The sequence below is a fragment of the Athene noctua genome, chromosome 29, assembly GCF_965140245.1.
Source record: "Athene noctua chromosome 29, bAthNoc1.hap1.1, whole genome shotgun sequence".
NCBI classification, from domain to species: domain Eukaryota; kingdom Metazoa; phylum Chordata; class Aves; order Strigiformes; family Strigidae; genus Athene; species Athene noctua.
Genome location: NC_134065.1, coordinates 2,287,567 through 2,302,859, shown reverse-complemented (window position 1 = coordinate 2,302,859; position 15,293 = coordinate 2,287,567). Strand labels below are relative to the sequence as shown.

At 61.5% G+C, this 15,293-nt stretch overlaps 2 protein-coding genes across 5 annotated transcripts; one reads left to right on the top strand and one right to left on the bottom strand.

Annotated features, from left to right (window-relative positions):
• Positions 1-196: 196 nt before the first annotated feature.
• On the bottom strand, positions 197-3,317 carry HAPLN2 (hyaluronan and proteoglycan link protein 2). 3 transcript variants are annotated; one of them, XM_074929072.1, is made up of 7 exons: positions 2,880-2,988; positions 2,473-2,586; positions 1,884-2,234; positions 1,563-1,679; positions 1,266-1,451; positions 824-1,124; positions 197-412 (listed from the first exon to the last, which is right to left on the bottom strand). In XM_074929072.1, the coding sequence occupies exons 1-6, from the start codon at positions 2,923-2,925 to the stop codon at positions 841-843; spliced, it is 1,098 nt and encodes a 365-aa protein (XP_074785173.1). In that variant the 5' UTR covers positions 2,926-2,988; the 3' UTR covers positions 197-412; positions 824-840. The 3 variants fall into 3 exon arrangements, with proteins under 3 accessions (XP_074785173.1, XP_074785172.1, XP_074785174.1); XM_074929071.1 differs by having other exon boundaries at positions 197-1,124; XM_074929073.1 differs by lacking the exon at positions 2,880-2,988 and adding an exon at positions 3,002-3,317 and having other exon boundaries at positions 198-1,124.
• A 2,216-nt stretch (positions 3,318-5,533) lies between these two features.
• Positions 5,534-10,812, top strand: RHBG (Rh family B glycoprotein). 2 transcript variants are annotated; one of them, XM_074929076.1, is made up of 10 exons: positions 5,534-5,766; positions 7,120-7,306; positions 7,734-7,884; positions 8,026-8,173; positions 8,480-8,646; positions 8,849-8,986; positions 9,158-9,291; positions 9,475-9,596; positions 9,930-10,003; positions 10,217-10,812. In XM_074929076.1, the coding sequence occupies exons 1-10, from the start codon at positions 5,586-5,588 to the stop codon at positions 10,280-10,282; spliced, it is 1,368 nt and encodes a 455-aa protein (XP_074785177.1). In that variant the 5' UTR covers positions 5,534-5,585; the 3' UTR covers positions 10,283-10,812. The 2 variants fall into 2 exon arrangements, with proteins under 2 accessions (XP_074785177.1, XP_074785176.1); XM_074929075.1 differs by having other exon boundaries at positions 10,176-10,812.
• Positions 10,813-15,293: the final 4,481 nt, after the last annotated feature.

The following is a 15,293-nucleotide window of genomic DNA, read 5'->3' as shown; positions in this document are numbered from 1 at the left end:
GTCTGGGCACAGGGACAACCGAAACAAGGAGGCCCAGCCCAAAGTGTCCCTGGCCTTGAGGACGAGGCAGGGCTCGGGCTGGGGTGCGGCTCCGGGCAAACACGTGGGAGGTGGGGGACCGATTGCCGGTGCCAGGGGACGCTGGCATCTCCCCACGCTGTTTCTCCCCCAGTGCTGTGCCAGCTCTGGTGCTTTTTATAGCTCACCCTGGCGGTGTCAAACAACAAAACTCAGAAACTCCCGGTGTGTGGTGCCAGGAACACTGATAACTCCCCGGGACAGGGCGGCTGGCGGCGCCCAGTGCTGCGTGAGATGGAAGTCCTTGTCAAATTCTTCTCGTCAAGAGGCCAAACGGTCCCGGGGGGGCAGAGGACAAGTGAGAGCGTGGCTTTGCCATGCAGCTTTACCGTCGCTTTATTAATTGAGAAGGTGAAACTCCATTAGTCATGCTCATTAATGCCCGGCCCTCCAGCTCGTCTGCACCAGGCAGAGTCCTCATGGCTGCGGGGAGCGAGGATGGGGCGAGGGATGCGCTGGGGTTGGGGAAGGGGGACCCTGTGCTGCCTACTGGGGGGGCTGGATTAGAGCCCCTTCCTGGCCCAGCAATGGGTCTGGCTTCTCCAGCAAGGCCTGAACAGCCAACAAGCCCCAAAGCTCTGTCAGAGGATGCCCCGAGCACCCAAACCCAGCTCTATCACTTCGTCAGAGGATGCATGAACCACCCGAAGTCACCAGGAGACACCCCCCCTCATACCTTGCCTCAAGATCTCCGCCCGGGTAACAAGGGCCAGCGTCCCCCCGCCGTCCCCTCCGCTCAGCCCACCTCTCCTCCCGGCGTTCCTAATTCCCCACGAAGCAGTAGGTGCCGTAGGTCCGTAGTTCCTTGCTGGGAAAGCCGAAGCTGCGGACGCCGGGGTCTGGCAGCCCCCCGCAGCGCTCGCGGGGGGTGGTGATGGGGTATCGCACGCTGCCGTCCGCCAGCCACCCCCCGTCACAACGATCCAGCTGGGAAAACTTCCAGGCGGAGTAGAGCTGCCCCACTTTGGCGATGGCAGCCCCGTGGTTGCGACACGCTTGCCCGGCCTCCTTGAAGTTCAAGTGGCCCCGGATGAAGTAGACCCGGCCTGGGGATGAACGGGGACGTGGCAGGTGAGCAGCCCCCACAAATGACCTCCTTGGGGACAACGCCAGCCCAGACGCCAAGCTGGGTGGGTATCAAGGTTCGCTGGTGGCACCTTGGGAGGGACAGGGGAGCCTGGCACTACCTTGAAGAGCGGAGGTGAAGCAGAAAGCATCGAATCGGTCCTTCTGCTTGTCCCTGGCCCCGTAGGTCCGAACGCCTGGGAGGAGGAGGCGGCCGCCGCACGGCTCCCGCGAGTTGATGATGGGGTAGTGGACAGTCCCGTCGAGGATCCAGCCAGCGTTGCACCAGTCTAGACCCTCTGTCCAAGCTGCAGGGGCAAGAGGTGGCTCAGCACTGGCACTTCCCTCCTCCTCCCCGCTCCCCTGCCCAGCGAGCTGTGTTTTGGGGCAGAGAAGAGGTTTATTTGGGGATGTTTCACCTTTGTAGAGCTGCTGGTAGGTGGCGAGGCGGGAGTCCTGCTGCTCGCAGGCTTGCTTGGCTTCGTGGTAGTTGAATTTGTAGCGCCCGCTGCTGGGCTGGTAGGGGAAGACAACACCTGGGGGGACAGGGGCAGGGAAGGAGCGTGAAGGAGATGCTCTCCCCAAGGAGGCTTTGGCTTATCATCCCCAGATAAAGCTGGGGCACGGGGCGTTGCAACAGTGGACATGAGGGGTGTAAGCACCCAGTTGTGGACCCCCAGTCCAGTTCAGGACCCCTCCCCACTCTCCCCCACATCCCCAGGAGGGAGCCCAGCCCCAACCTTCGAGGTGCAGCATGAGCGAGACACTCTCGTCCTCTAGCCCGTTGACAAGCTGGCAGCGGTAGCGTCCCTCGTCCTCCAGAGCCACGTCGGTGATGGTGAGCGAGGCGTCATAGCGGTGGCTGTGCCGCAGGCGCACCCGCGGGCTCAGCGGCCCGTAGTTCTTGTGGTACAGCCCGTTGGTGATGATGATGATGCTCTCCCGGTAGTTGTTTGGTTCCACTTTGCTCCACTTCACCCGGTAGTTGCGGGGCAGGGCCCGCAGGACGCAGGGCAGGGTGGCCGTGGCACCTCGCTGCGTGTGCACCGTGGTGTGGAGGGGCTCCAGCAGGTACTGCAGGCGGGGGGGGGCTGCGGCAAACCCCCCCAGCAGCCTCAGCACCGGCTCACCACGGAGCATTGCTGCGGCCCCACCATCCTTCAACACACCTTAACCCTCCTGGGCATCTCCAGTCGGGTTTCCATCACTCATGCTGGCTCCTTTCCCCCTCTCCTGCAACCCCTGGGGTCCACCGCTCAGCCCCTGCCCTGACTGGACCCCCCCCCCCAGCATCATTTCCCGCCTTCCCCCCCGGGCTCTGCTCCCTACCTGGGCTCCCCGTCGGCCGCTGCAAGATGCTCGATGCCGGGGATGCCGCCAAGAGCCACAAAGAGCCGAGCAGGAGAAGCTGATGCATCCTCAGAGCTGGGGGCAGGATGGTGCCTGGGGGGGAGAAGCGCAGGGGTCAGGGACATGCAGCAGGACGTACCCTGGCCTCGGTGGGGACCGGGGGATGTGGCAGGGGGCATCTGCAGTGCTTGCTGCCGGGGTTGCCATGGGGCTGCCCGGTGACCCTGAGCTGTTGGGGGCTCACTGATTTTTACCACACAAAGGGACAGGGTGCACAAAACACCCAAACCCAGCAGGAGACCCCCCCTCTAAGACCCCGCCTCAAGCTCTCCACCCATAGGTGATGAGGACCGGTGTCCCCCCGCTGTCCCCTCCGCTCAACCCACCTCTCTTCCCAGCATTCCTACTTCCCCACGCAGCAGTAGGTGCCATAGGCCAGGATTCCCTCGCAGGACACGGAGCCAAAAGAACGTGCCAACCCTCCTCGCTGGCACCCCACACCTCTTACCGTCCCCGGCCGTGTCCTTCGAGGAGCCACCGCTCCCATCCAACGCCTCCCACGCGCGTCCTGCCCCGGCGCCCGCCGCGTCCCGTCTCCGTCACGGCCGCCCCATTGCGAGGCCGAAGGCTCTGGAAACGTCAAACCTGTGTTACAGTGCTGCCGGGAAGAGGGGACACGGGGACACGGCGGGGTGGCGAGTGGGTCCTCCCGGCCAGCCCCTGCCCTGTCACCGTCCCGGGACGGGCCGTGTCCCCGCAGCCCCGTGGCCCCGCGGTCCCTTCGTGCCCGCTCCCATGGTGCGCGGGAGCGGCGAGCGCCGGCCGTGCCCTCGCTCCCTGCCCTGTCACCGTCTCTTCCCGCTTTCTTCTCTTTCCCCCCCCACCCCCCCAACACCTCCCCGAGGAACGCACGGGGAGGAGGAAGCACAATTTCCCATTGTGAGCGTCTTTCTCTTTATTGTTCTGCTCGGCAAAACACAGCGCGCCCGGCTAACAAACATCCCTTTATTTGCGGGCCACAGCGTCGGGGAATTCAGGGAAAATGCCAGCCCAGGGCTCCAGCAGCCCCTTGGGCCGGCAAAGTCTCCCCTCAGCATCAGCCCCCAGTGCCGGGACGGTGCTCGCTGCTCCCACAGACGTCAGGGCAACGGTTAATTTTACACCCCCCCATCAAGTATTCGATGGGGGGATGCCGCTCCCATCCTTTGGGGCTCCCGTGGGTTGTGCAGGGGGGGTTCCCCTGCTGCTCTTGCATCCCCCTGGATTTATCTTGCCCTGCGAAAAGGCATCAGAGAGGCTTCCCCGTGGTCACCTTGGGGCCGGGATGCGGCCGGGAGCAAAGCAGGGCCGCACAATGGGGCTGTGTTCTGGGCTCTCTTATCTTCTCCCGCCCCCAGGGTCCATCTCCAAGGGTGGAGGAAGCTTTTCGCAAAGGAAACACAAGACAAGCAACGTCTGTCCCCGGCACCAAAGGACACAGTGATCCTGGCTTCGCCGTGGCACGCACGGCACCGAAAACAAACCACCCCGGGGCGGCGGGGGGGGTTAAGTGGCACCAAGACGGGCGCTGGCTCCCCGGCCCCTCGCCCCCAGCCTGCTCCCCAAGGGTCCTGGCCCCTCTTCCAATCTGGTTGCTTATATGGAGGGGTTAATGCAGTAACCTGCCCTCACTTTGATGCCACCAGGCTGGACTGGAAGCCTCCGAGCCTCTCCCAGCTCTAACTGGTCAGCGCTTTGGCTCACTGTGATGAGCAAAAGGTGGCCAGAGCTTTGCTCCCCCCACGCAGAGAAAGGCTGAACCACAGCAGCACTGCATGCCGGTTGTTCTGTGGGTCCGTGGCTGTTCAGAGAGCACCCCTGAGCTCCCCCCATCCCACTTCCCATGCCCACGGCTGCAAAAGCAGATCCTGATTCCACCCCCCCCTCCCCAGCAGCACCCGGCTCTGGGCAGCAGCTCAGGGCTCCTTGGCTGGAGGATGCTGTTTCCCAGTTCCGTGGTACCATGAAGGAGCTGAGTCATTTGTTGCATTTTTCCCAAGTGAGGGCAATAGCTACGCCCCTCCGCTCTCACAAAACCACAGCCTGAAGCACAACACTCACTGGGGCCTCCAAAAGTGACTCATTCCCCTTCCCCAGCCTGTTGGCGTCAGGGCATGACCCCGGCCCGACGCTGCCGCTCTGAGCTCATGCCTTGGCCGGGCACCGTGGAAGGGAGTTACCCGAGTCACTTCCCAAACACACGCTGTTTCACTTCTCGGCTCCTTTTCTCTTCCTCTCCGTTTTTGGAATTCGTACCCACTCTCGGTGCGTTACAAACACCTCTGCAAAAGCTGGAGCAGCCAAAGAAAAACAAAGGAAACCCCCGTGTTCCATCTCCCCCCCACCTCTCCTGGCGCGGGTTGCTCCTCACCCTTGTTTTTCACCTCTCAGCTTCTCCTCCTCCCCAGTGCAGCCCCCCAGGTAACCTCTTCACCACCGCCCCCCCGCCCCCAAACCAGCATTTTTCCTACTGACCAGGGAGTTTAAACCCGGTTTTGCTGAACTTGCTGCAGCCCCGCACCTCTGCAGCAGGTCAGTGCTCGCTGCGATGCGCCCCCCCCATCTCCTCTGTCTGACCCGATCCCCCCAACCATCACGTTTCTTCTGTGCTGAACCTCCAGACAAGCTGAAACCTCGAGTGTCCCCCAGCTCTCCCAACACCCCAAATCCCACCCGATCCCCCCAACCATCACGTTTCTCCCATGCTGAACCTCCAGACAAGCTGAAACCTTGGGCACCGCCCAGCTCTCAGCACCCCAAATCCCATCCTGACCCTCTTGTGCCCAGCTGAGACAGATGCTGACACTAAAAGCCTCATGTGCTTCCCTTGCACAATGGCCTGAGCCACCCGATGTGACAAAACCAAGACGAGGAGTGGCCAGCCTGGGGTTTCCGTGTTGGCAGCACCGTCCTGCTCCCGGCCCGTGGGAAGGACCGAGGTGAGGGCAGGACCTGGCAGCCGCCCTGACAGGCGGAGTTTGCAGCCCCAGCGCGTCTCTCCTCGTGTCTTCCCGGTTTCAGGGGGTTTTTGCCTGCCCCAACCGCCCCGTGACATGCCTGAGCACACGGCTGCCTCGAGGCTCCGGCTCTCCGGGCTGTGCTTCCTCCTCCAAATCCTCACCATCCTCCTCTTCGCCGTCTTTGTCCGGTACAGTCCAGAGAGCAGCCTTGGCCTCTGCTCCCAGAAGCTGAACTGCAGCTGGAGAAGCCAGGACTTGGGTTTTCAGCACCCCCGTGAGTACCCGAACCCCGAGTGGGTGCAGGGAGTGGCTCTACCTGGTCCCCAGGTGCTGCTGAGGGGGTGGCACGGGATGTCACCGTGCTTGGTCCAGGCAGACCTGTCACACCATCCTGCTCCAGATTGGACTCCAGAGTAAAACATCAAGCTGTGGGGTTGGTGTACCGGTGTACCCCGCTGAGGAGGGGCTGGAGGGTGGAAAGCAGACGTGCTGCAAGGATTTCCCACGTGCTTGGACAAAGCCAGGCCCTAAACAGGGATATTTGGGTCTAGAACATGGATTTTGGCAGCTGGAGAGCAGAGGGAATCACTTGGCGCTGGGACTGGCCTCCCATCCTCAGGGGGGAGCACGGCAGCCGCTCCTGGCGCGTTGGGGTCTGCAAAACTTCCCACTGACCCGCCGCAGTGCCAAGGGATTCACTCCGAGCCCTTTTCATGGTGGATTCATCTCCCTCGGTGCTGCCACAGCACCCGACGTGGGGCTGAGGGGCTGCCCCACCGGGAACATCCTCCTGCGGGTCAGGCATGGCCGTGAAACTCAGCCTGGGCTGGGGGATGAGGGGCTGACCCCGGCTTTTCTGAGACAAGGGCGATTGCAAAGGAGCCTCTGGAGCGCCGTGGCGGAGGGAGGGGAGCTGAGCAGGCAGCAGGCAGGTTCTCCCGGTTTCGCTTGCCCGCGTAACCCCACCCAGCGCAGGCAGTGACTCAGGGGAAGGACAGGCAGCGCTCTCAGCACAGCCCAGGGGTGCAAAGGGTGTTTAGCTCAAGCAAGAATCAGGTCTCCCTTCCTCTGGTTTGCCACCAATCGGTACCAAACTGGTCCCATTTTGTCCACCCTTCTGGTCCTCTTGTCCTGTGAAGTGGGTCGGGATGTTTTCAGGGACAGCAGAGGGGTCCTGGGGGGTGGCTGATGTCTCAGACCCACCTTCACGCTGGTGTAATGAGTGTGGACGGCTCTCAGCCACCTCAAGAGGTTTCTGGGCTGCGGGGTGAACCTCGTGCACATACCGAGGTCTCGGCACAGGGCAGTTGCGAATGGGGGGGCTGGGAGTCACTGTGAAGGGTGGCGGGGGCCACATCAGGTGGGGACGGCTTCACCTGTCACGAGCACAGCACCAACCGCTCCTGCTCTCCGCTGGAGATCTCCAAGGGTGATCCAAGGCCAGACCCACCACGGTTCCAGAAACACGGAGGCGGGAGAAAGGCTGATTTATACCCCTGAAGCCTTCAGCTCCCTGAAACCCGTTAGAGCAGGGGGTGTCTGAGCCCCCTGGGGGGACCAGAAGGCAGGAGGGTGGCTGCCTGCCCTCGACACCTCCAGACCCGTCCTTCTGCCTCTCCTCTGCCAGGTTTCCGGGATGTCCATCTCCAATCTCTGCTCGGCTTCGGGCTCTTGGTGGCCTTCCTCAGCCGCTACGGGCCGGGCAGTGTGGCTACCAGCATCCTCATCGTGGCCTTCGCCATCCAGTGGGCCGTACTGATCCAGGGGTTTTTATACTTCTTCCTGAATGGCAAAATTTACGTGGGAGCTCAGAGGTAAGGCAGGAGGGAGCTTCTGCTGCCTGGCTGTCGTCGTCGCAGGTCCAGCCCTGGCACACTGGCTCCCTCCTCTGTAAAACTCACAGCTCTGCTTTGGAGGAGGATTGTGAGGACAAGTAGGACCAGGCTTCTGGGTTTTTTGAGTTCCGCACTAGGCAGGGCCATGTAAGTACCGCCAGTGTTACAGCCAGGCATTTAGGGGGGCTCGCTGGCCCCCGCCTGCCTCAAGCCCAGCTGTCCCCTCGTCACCAACACCTCAAGGCTCGGGCTGTCCCGCTCAGCTTGCAGGAGCGCTGGGATGCAGGGGCTGGGCTGTAGGCTCAGCTCTTGTCCCCCCTCACCCAAGCCCTGCGCTCCCCAGCTCCAGCGCTCGCCCCCCCTGGCAGTGCAGGGTCCAGCCCCACGCCTTCCCTCTCCTTCCCAGCATGGTCAGCGCTGACTTCTGCGCCGCAGCCATTTTGATCGCCACCGGCGCCGTTGTGAGCAGGGTAAACCCCGTCCAGCTGCTGCTGCTGACCCTGCTGGGTGTCACCCTCTTCACCCTCAACGAATACATCCTGCTCAGTCTCATGGGGGTGAGTCACGGACTGGAGGGGGGGGGGGGGGGAAGAAAGGGGGTGACCGTGGTTTTAGGTTCCTCGTGTCAAGACCTGCCTTGCTGTAGAGACAAATCCCGTATCCCCTCTTCCTGCACGGAGGTTTTCTGTACTCACCAGGTGAGGGACAGCGGGGGCTCCTTGACCGTTCACACCTTCGGCGCTTATTTCGGTTTGATGGTTTCACGGATCTTGCACGAGCCTCATATGGAGAAGAGGAAGGAGCAGCAGGACACGGGGCACCAGCCAGATTTCTTTGGTGTGGTTGGTAAGGATCTTGAACCCTACAACGCTGGAGTCATAGACGTGGTGGTGGAAGGAGTGTCGCCGACACCAGGAGAGTGTGGCTGAGGCTTTGATCAAGAGTCCTACAAACCATCCACCTCCCTGGGGATTGTCCTGGAGCTGCACCACCTTCTCCAGGAAAAAGCTTTTCCTTGTGCCCAGCCTGAACCACTGGTGTGGCCACTTACGTCTCTTGGCACTAGCCAGAAGTTTCTTTCCCATGAGGGATGCATGGGGCATCCCATGAGGATCTCCAGCATCCAAACCCTCCTGTTCCCCTTCCCCGCAGGAACAATCTTCCTGTGGATCTTCTGGCCCAGCTTCTCCTCAGCCACCACCGCCCGTGACCCCGCCGAGCCCTGGGCAGTGCTCAACACCTACTTCTCACTGGCGGCGAGCACCTTGGCCACCTTCGTGCTCTGGCCTGTCCTCCACACGGAGGGCACGCTGCGGATGGTAGGTCCTTTCCTGGGACAAACCCAAATCTCATGCACTGCTCACGTCCCCTCCTACAGCAACGATGAGCATGAATCACTCCCTTAGGCTTTCTTAAGTTCGTTAAGACCCATTTTGATCCCTGAGGAAGTCCAAATCTCCCCAGCCCCATGTTGATGTCCTCCACAGAGCCAATTCCCCTGACCATGTCCTGCTCCATCAGGTTCAGCTCCAGGATGCCACCTTGGCCAGCGTGGCCATGATGGGTATGGCCGGGGAGATGCTGGTCACCCCCTTTGGTGCCCTCATTGCTGGATTTCTGGCTGGTCTGATCCCTCCACTTGGCTTCAGATTCTTCACGGTGAGTTGCCTCGGGACAGCTGAGGACACAGCTCAGGGGACCACCTCGCTTTGGAGGAGGCCACATTGCCAACCCGCAGCTCCCAAACCTGCCTACACCAAGCCGTGGTGCGGCTTCCCCGGGCAAAGATCCCCCGTCCGAACCCCGGCTTTTCCTTAACGCTCCCCCCAGCCCGTCCTACGCTCCAGGCTGAAAATCCAAGACACTTGCGGGGTTCAGAACGTCCACGGGCTGCCGGGAATCCTGGGCTCCCTGCTGGGGACGCTGCTGGCGGCACTGGCCACTGCAGATGCTTACGGTGGCAGGTGAGATGGGCCAGAATCGGGGGTGCCAGCGGCTCCATGCGCCAAACTGGAGCCACCGCGACCCCTGAAGTTGGGGATGCCCCCTTGTTCCAGCACCCCCTTATAGCACATCACCCAGAGCCACGAGCAGAGCTCCCCGTTTCCCTGCCTGGGGGAACAAGCTCCCCAAAAACCCATCCCTAGGCTGGAGCTCGTGTTCCCGCTGGTGGCCCAGGGCAGCCGGACAGCCCCGGACCAGGCGCTCTGCCAGCTCAGCGCCCTGCCCGTCACCCTGCTGCTCGCCGCGCTCGGGGGCTGCCTCACGGGTGAGTTTTGCCTCCGGTGGGAGGGTGACAAGGGGCAGGAGAATTGATGGATTTGGGGGGAAAAACCCAGGAGCAAGCCCAAAGCGGACCCTCGCCATCAGCCGCGGCGGGCAGAGCCCAGCGGTGCTCGGCGCTGCACACCTCCCCCCCGGCGCCGGGGTCGGGGCTGCCCCCAGGGCCGCGGTTGGGGTCGGAGCTGCCCCCCCGGGGCCGGGGCTCCGGTAGCCCACCGGCTAGCTGCCGCTAGATGTCAGGGGAAGCCCGGCGAGAGGAGCCGAGCTGGGCCGGCTGCCCCGCTCTCAGACGCCCTCGCCCGGTTTTCGGCGTCCTCAGGAGCCGTCCTGAAAATGAAGGGGCTGAGGTCTCCCCCGGACACGCGGGACGTGGCAGACACGGTCCTCTGGGAGGTAAAGCTGGGGGTTTGCTGGTAGAAATAAAAAGGGTTGAGGGGGCTCAGGCAGCCGCGGGGGTTGGATGCTTCCCCGGCTGCCGATACCCTCCCTCCTCCTGCAGCGGGTGGGACAGAGCTTCACCGAACCCCCCAGGCCCCCCCATCAAGTCCTGATTTGCCCCAAGCAGGGCCCATTCCTGCCCCTCTCCGTGTCTCTGCGTTGGCACAGGTGCCCGAGGACGGATGTAACCGCAGGGTGAGCAGAAAGGAGCCAGCCACCAGCACCTTGGTCTGAGGAGCCCGACCCCTCCCTGGTGAGGTCCTGCACCTCAACCCTCCGCCAGCACCGCCAGCGCCGGGCAGCGTCTGGCAGCCTGGATCTCCCAGCACCCTGCTCAGGGGACGCCCAGGCTTGGCCCCATGTGGGAGCTGACTCCTGGACCCAAAGGTTTTGGGGGCTGTTGGGTGCTCCCGGGCCCTTGCAGGGTGAAGAGGTGCTGCAGATATACAGGTGCTCGCTGTGGGAGTGACCTGCTTTGCTCCAGGGACACCTCGGGGTGTCCAGACTTGGCTCAGCCACTTCCCCTCTCTGCTCTGTGCCTCAGTTTCCCCATCTACTGCTCTCCAAAGAGAGGAAGGCAACAAGGGGGGCTGTGTCGGGGACGGGGTGTACCAGCCTCCACAGGGAGCAGCAGAGACTTTCTACAGGCACTTTTGCACACAATTAAAACACATTGATCTCTTGTGGCTTCAGGATTTGGTGGTGAATTCCCACAGCTCCTGCCCAGCTCTCCTGGCTGAGAGAGAAGGAAAGTGAAGCCCCCAGGACCCCCCTTCACCCCAACAGTTGATGTCCATGGGGTGGGTTTCATCCTTGTTTTGTCCCCCCTGCCCTGAGGCACCAGAGTGTGCCAGCACCCAGGGGCAGGACCATGGTGACACTGGGGTCCCCATCACAGGGGCGACCCCCTCGCCTTCCCTTTATCACTCATTGCTTTGCACTGGGGACTGGGGCCAAGAAAAAGCCCCCTCCTCAAAACAGGAAAGTGCCCCCCAACACTCAGCCCCGTTGGGAGAGGGATACTCCCCTGGTCATTGCAGCCCCCAGGTCCCCCCACATTCCAGGACCCCTGGCAGCCCCCAGCACCCCATTTCCACATGCCCCCTGCCCCGCAGAGCGGCTCTTGCCCTGCCTGCCTGCCCACGTGTGGGCAGCAACCCCCAAAACTCCTGCCCATGAGCAGCTTGGAGCACCAAGGGGGGGATCCTACAGCACCCAGAGCAGGGGCACAGCCCCAAAGGGCTCCTGGCAGGGTGATGGTGGCTGCGCTGGGGGTCCCCGGTGGGAGGAGGCCTGGGGGGGACCCACCTCCCACGAGCCCAGGGGCGACTGCCAGATGCTTTCACACCTCCGGTGCCAGACTCCGGCGCTCGCCATGTGGGGTTCCCGTGGGCGCAGTGTCCCCAGCTGCCAGCGCTGTCCCCCGGGGAGGGGGCCACAGCCCCATGCCACTCAGAGGGGACAGGGGGTTCAGGATCAGCACGGCAAGGTTTGAGGCGAGCGGTTTGCCCACCCAAAGTGGCCACATTTGGGATCATCTTGTTTAAATATCTGCTCCTGTTGAAACACAGATTATTTTTCTATATGGTTGCATCAAATATGCAAAAAAAAAAAAAAACCATTTCGTTGTAGTCTGACCACAAAAAGTCACTTTTAAACAGGGCTCTTTATCCCTTCTAAAAGGAATTAAATCAAATTAGAGAAAATGTGGAGTCTGAAGCATTGCTCCACAGCAGAAATTCTAAACTTCTCGCTTTGATATAAGTCAAACCACCACTTTAACTTTCCAGTTTCAGTTGTTCATTACAGAAAACCTGGTGACATCCACACATTTGCTAAATGCTTCTGTGCCACCTAATTTCCACGGCAAAACACAGGGAAATGGGCCACGGGGCCTCGTTCCTGCTGCCACCACAGGCTCTGGGGAGGGTTTCTGCTGTCCCCGCTCCGTGCAGAGACCCCAACCCCACTCCCCGCGCAGGTTGTAGGGGAGGACACGTCCCACGTGCCCGTGTCCCCGTGACACGCACCGCTCCCCGGTGCCACGTCGCAGGGGAGGGACATGCAAGAGGGAGAAGCAGCACGAGGGCCCGTGCCCCAGCGAGGGGGGTGCCGAGCTCCACTCATCACCCCCAGTCCTGCTCTCCCCCCTCCCACCTCACTCCCTTCCCAGCCCTCTCCTCCTCTTTCCCAGGCAGCCCCTTTCCCCTTTTTGATCTCCTCGCAGCACGTTTCAAAAGCAACCCACTGCGACAGGAAGAAAAGCCCCTCCAGTGAGATCATTGCGAGACCCCCAGACGTAGGGGTCGGGTGTGAAATGGACCTCCCTCCTCCTCCCCTCGCCAGACCCCCCCGGCCCCTCTGAAAGGCTGTTATGTTTTGTAATCGGATTAGGGGAGCCCTGCGCCCTCCCCGCTCCCATTTACCAGCACGACCAGCTTGCGCTCCACCACTCTCCCCGCAGATTGTTTAAGCGAGCCGGACGCGAGCGGAGAGCTCGCCCGTGCAGCGGCGAGGGTAGGTTCGGACGGCGAGAGCCTGAAAGGTTTAGTCAGCGAACAAATTGCTTCTCTGTAGGGGCCGTTTTCTTCCCAAGTTGAACATAATGATGGCAGTTTGGCGAACAGATGGTGCAGCTAAGCAGATAATCCCGCCGGCCCCGCTAGCTCGGGGAGAGGCAGCGCCGGCTCTGCCCGCTGCTCTGGGGGCCCGTCCCGGGACAGGCGGGTTGCTGCGGTGCCTGGGTGATGATCGCACCCTGGCAGGGCACGAGGAGTTCGGCTGAGCACCCTGCCTTCACACCTCTTCTGCTTCGAGGGTGGTTTGGGTGCCAGACACCTCTTGTGCCTCAGTTTCCCTCAGCCCTGCGGGGAGTTCTCTGCTCTGTCACTTTTCAAAGCAGGGCTCACCCTCAGATCGCAGCCTGACGCGGGGAGATGTACCGCGAGACAGCCCTGCTTTCCCCTCGCGGGAGCAAAGGACAGCTGAGAAAAACTCATTTTATCCTCATTTTCTCTTTTGCCCTTCTCTCCAACAAAATTCAAGATGTGGAAAGAGCTGGAGAAAAAGTCCTGCTGGCTCGCAGGGGTTGGGGTGCACGGTGTGTGTGTTGGACTCAGGGATGCTGGGACCTAAACAAGCCGTTATTTAAAATACTTCAGCAGGAAAAACCCAAGGGCCCCCCCCCCAGCACGACGCAGGCAGGGGAGGGCACGGACACATCTGCGTGGAGCAAGCCCTGCCCGCGCCACACCGGCACCAGAGAGCCCTTCCCCACGCCACGGGGCTCTCGCAGCCTGCGGGCCACACTCCAGACACACCACACCGCATCCCCGCTTCCAGGGGGTTCATTTAATTCATGTTTCCACCTCTCCCCCCCCGCCTTGTCCCCCGAGAGCCCCGACTCTAACAGCTCCCTTGCCCTCTCCCGCGGCAGCCCAGCTGCCAAGAGACCTGCCTAAATCACCTCTTGCTAATGCAGGAGCTCAATCAGCTGCTCAAAGGGTGTTTTACAAGGGAAAGCAATAACAACATCTCTCTGTTACAGCTGGGGAAACTAAGGCACACAAAGAGGTGCCTGAGAGTCCATTGGAATTAGAGGCAGGACAAAGCCCGGGCTCCCCAAGCTCCCGGCGTACGTGTCCTTACACATCCACAGCCCCCACCACCTCCCCACCCCCAGGAACAGCTGATGCCGTGTGCGGTTTGATAGAAAGCCAGCTAATCATCTTTCCCACCTTCGTTAGAGTGTGAATCGTTATCCGAGCGACACCTGTAAAGCTCCTTGTCAGACGAGGCTGGTGCACACGTCTAATAATGGGCACCATATGGGAGAGGGAAGGCTCAGGAGAGGAGCAGGGGCCCAACCATCCCCGCGCCGAACAAAGAGCAGCGCCCGACGCCTTCCCATCGCGGCACAGCATTGCCGGTACTGGCGCAGGGCCGTTAGAAAGACTGGCAGCGCTGTGCCACGACAAGGGGAGAGCCCAGGCAGCGGAGGAAAAGCCACTGCTTGTGGTATTAAACATCTCGGTAACTCCCCAAGCAGCCCCCGCGCTTTGGGAAAGGAGCTGGTGAAAGCAAACCACAGCTTGAGCGGACAGGTTAAAGGTGGAAAAGCCATCGAGCCTTGCTCCCCGTGGCGTGCCCAAAGCCCGGCACCGGGCACCCCAAATCCACCAAGGCACACCCCGCTGTGCCTCGGAGCATCCTCTCAGCGCCAGCCTGGCAGAGGCCACCCATGGGTGCAGACAAAGCCTCCCGGGAGCGGCGGGTTATGCAGTGACAAGGACATGGCGTGACTTAGAGACAGGTCCCTGCGTTGGGGCTGATCCAGAGTCCCCCAGACTCCCTCCACGAGCCCAAACTTGGAGGGCAGAGCTCAGCCTCTCCATCAATCCACCCCCCAATGAAAGCCCCCACTGCCTTCGACCCACTGCAATTACGAAGCTCCGTTTTCAGGCCCTCATTCATCGCCAGCAGCGTAATGAGCCTCCGGGCACCATCAGTGGGGGCAAAGCAATTAAAATCGCTGGCATGGCGGCCGCGTGGGTGGCTTTGTTGTTCGCTGCTGCCGGCGCCCGTTTCGGGGCGAGCGGGCAACGCCAGGCCGGGCAGCGCCTCAAAGCACCGCGTCTCCCTGCGGGCGAACAATCGGCTCGTTCTTCGCCGGGTTAAAAGAATAATAAAATAAAATAAAGAGGGAATAAAGGCCCCAGTAAAACTGGGAGTCAAGTTTATTTACAAACTGAATATGAAGTGAAGGGCCTGGAACAAAGGTGTTATGTAAGGGACAGTCACTAAGGGGCTCTTTACCCACGCTAATTGCCACTTGCTCCGAGATATCCATTTATCTTGCAGCTGAAACGGCCTCCTCAGGCTTGCAGGTTCAAGCACAGCTTGTTTCCGACGCTGCCCGGCACAATTAGCGCGCAGGAGCAGCGGCCGATGCAGCCCCACCACCCAAACCTGCCGGGAAACCTCACACCTCTCCCAAAAACGGGATCATGTCCGGAGTGAGTGGATGTGCTGGCAGGCACGAGGTTTGGTAGGAAGAGATGCTGCCCTGCGTGAGGCTTCAGTGACAACTGTGTAATGGGGAGGGACAGCGGGGCTCAGTCCTGCTGGAGAAGACCTCCAGGTCCCTGCATCAACCCTACCTGAGTGGTGACGAGCAGCAAACCACCACGGGATGCTCACGGGAGCAACCGCTAATGGTCGTGAAAGGAGAATGAGATATGGTGAG

Coding starts and splice junctions, on each gene's coding strand:
- HAPLN2 (XM_074929071.1), bottom strand. CDS start 2,925: ATGGCACCTACTGCTGCGTGGGGAAGTAGGAATGCTGGGAAGAGAG. Junction 2,587..2,879: donor TAGGAATGCTGGGAAGAGAG/GTGGGTTGAGCG, acceptor TCTCCCCCCCAG/GCACCATCCTGCCCCCAGCT. Junction 1,452..1,562: donor CTACCAGCAGCTCTACAAAG/GTGAAACATCCC, acceptor TTGCCCCTGCAG/CTTGGACAGAGGGTCTAGAC.
- RHBG (XM_074929075.1), top strand. CDS start 5,586: ATGCCTGAGCACACGGCTGCCTCGAGGCTCCGGCTCTCCGGGCTGTGC. Junction 5,767..7,119: donor CTTGGGTTTTCAGCACCCCC/GTGAGTACCCGA, acceptor CTCCTCTGCCAG/GTTTCCGGGATGTCCATCTC. Junction 8,174..8,479: donor AGATTTCTTTGGTGTGGTTG/GTAAGGATCTTG, acceptor CCTTCCCCGCAG/GAACAATCTTCCTGTGGATC.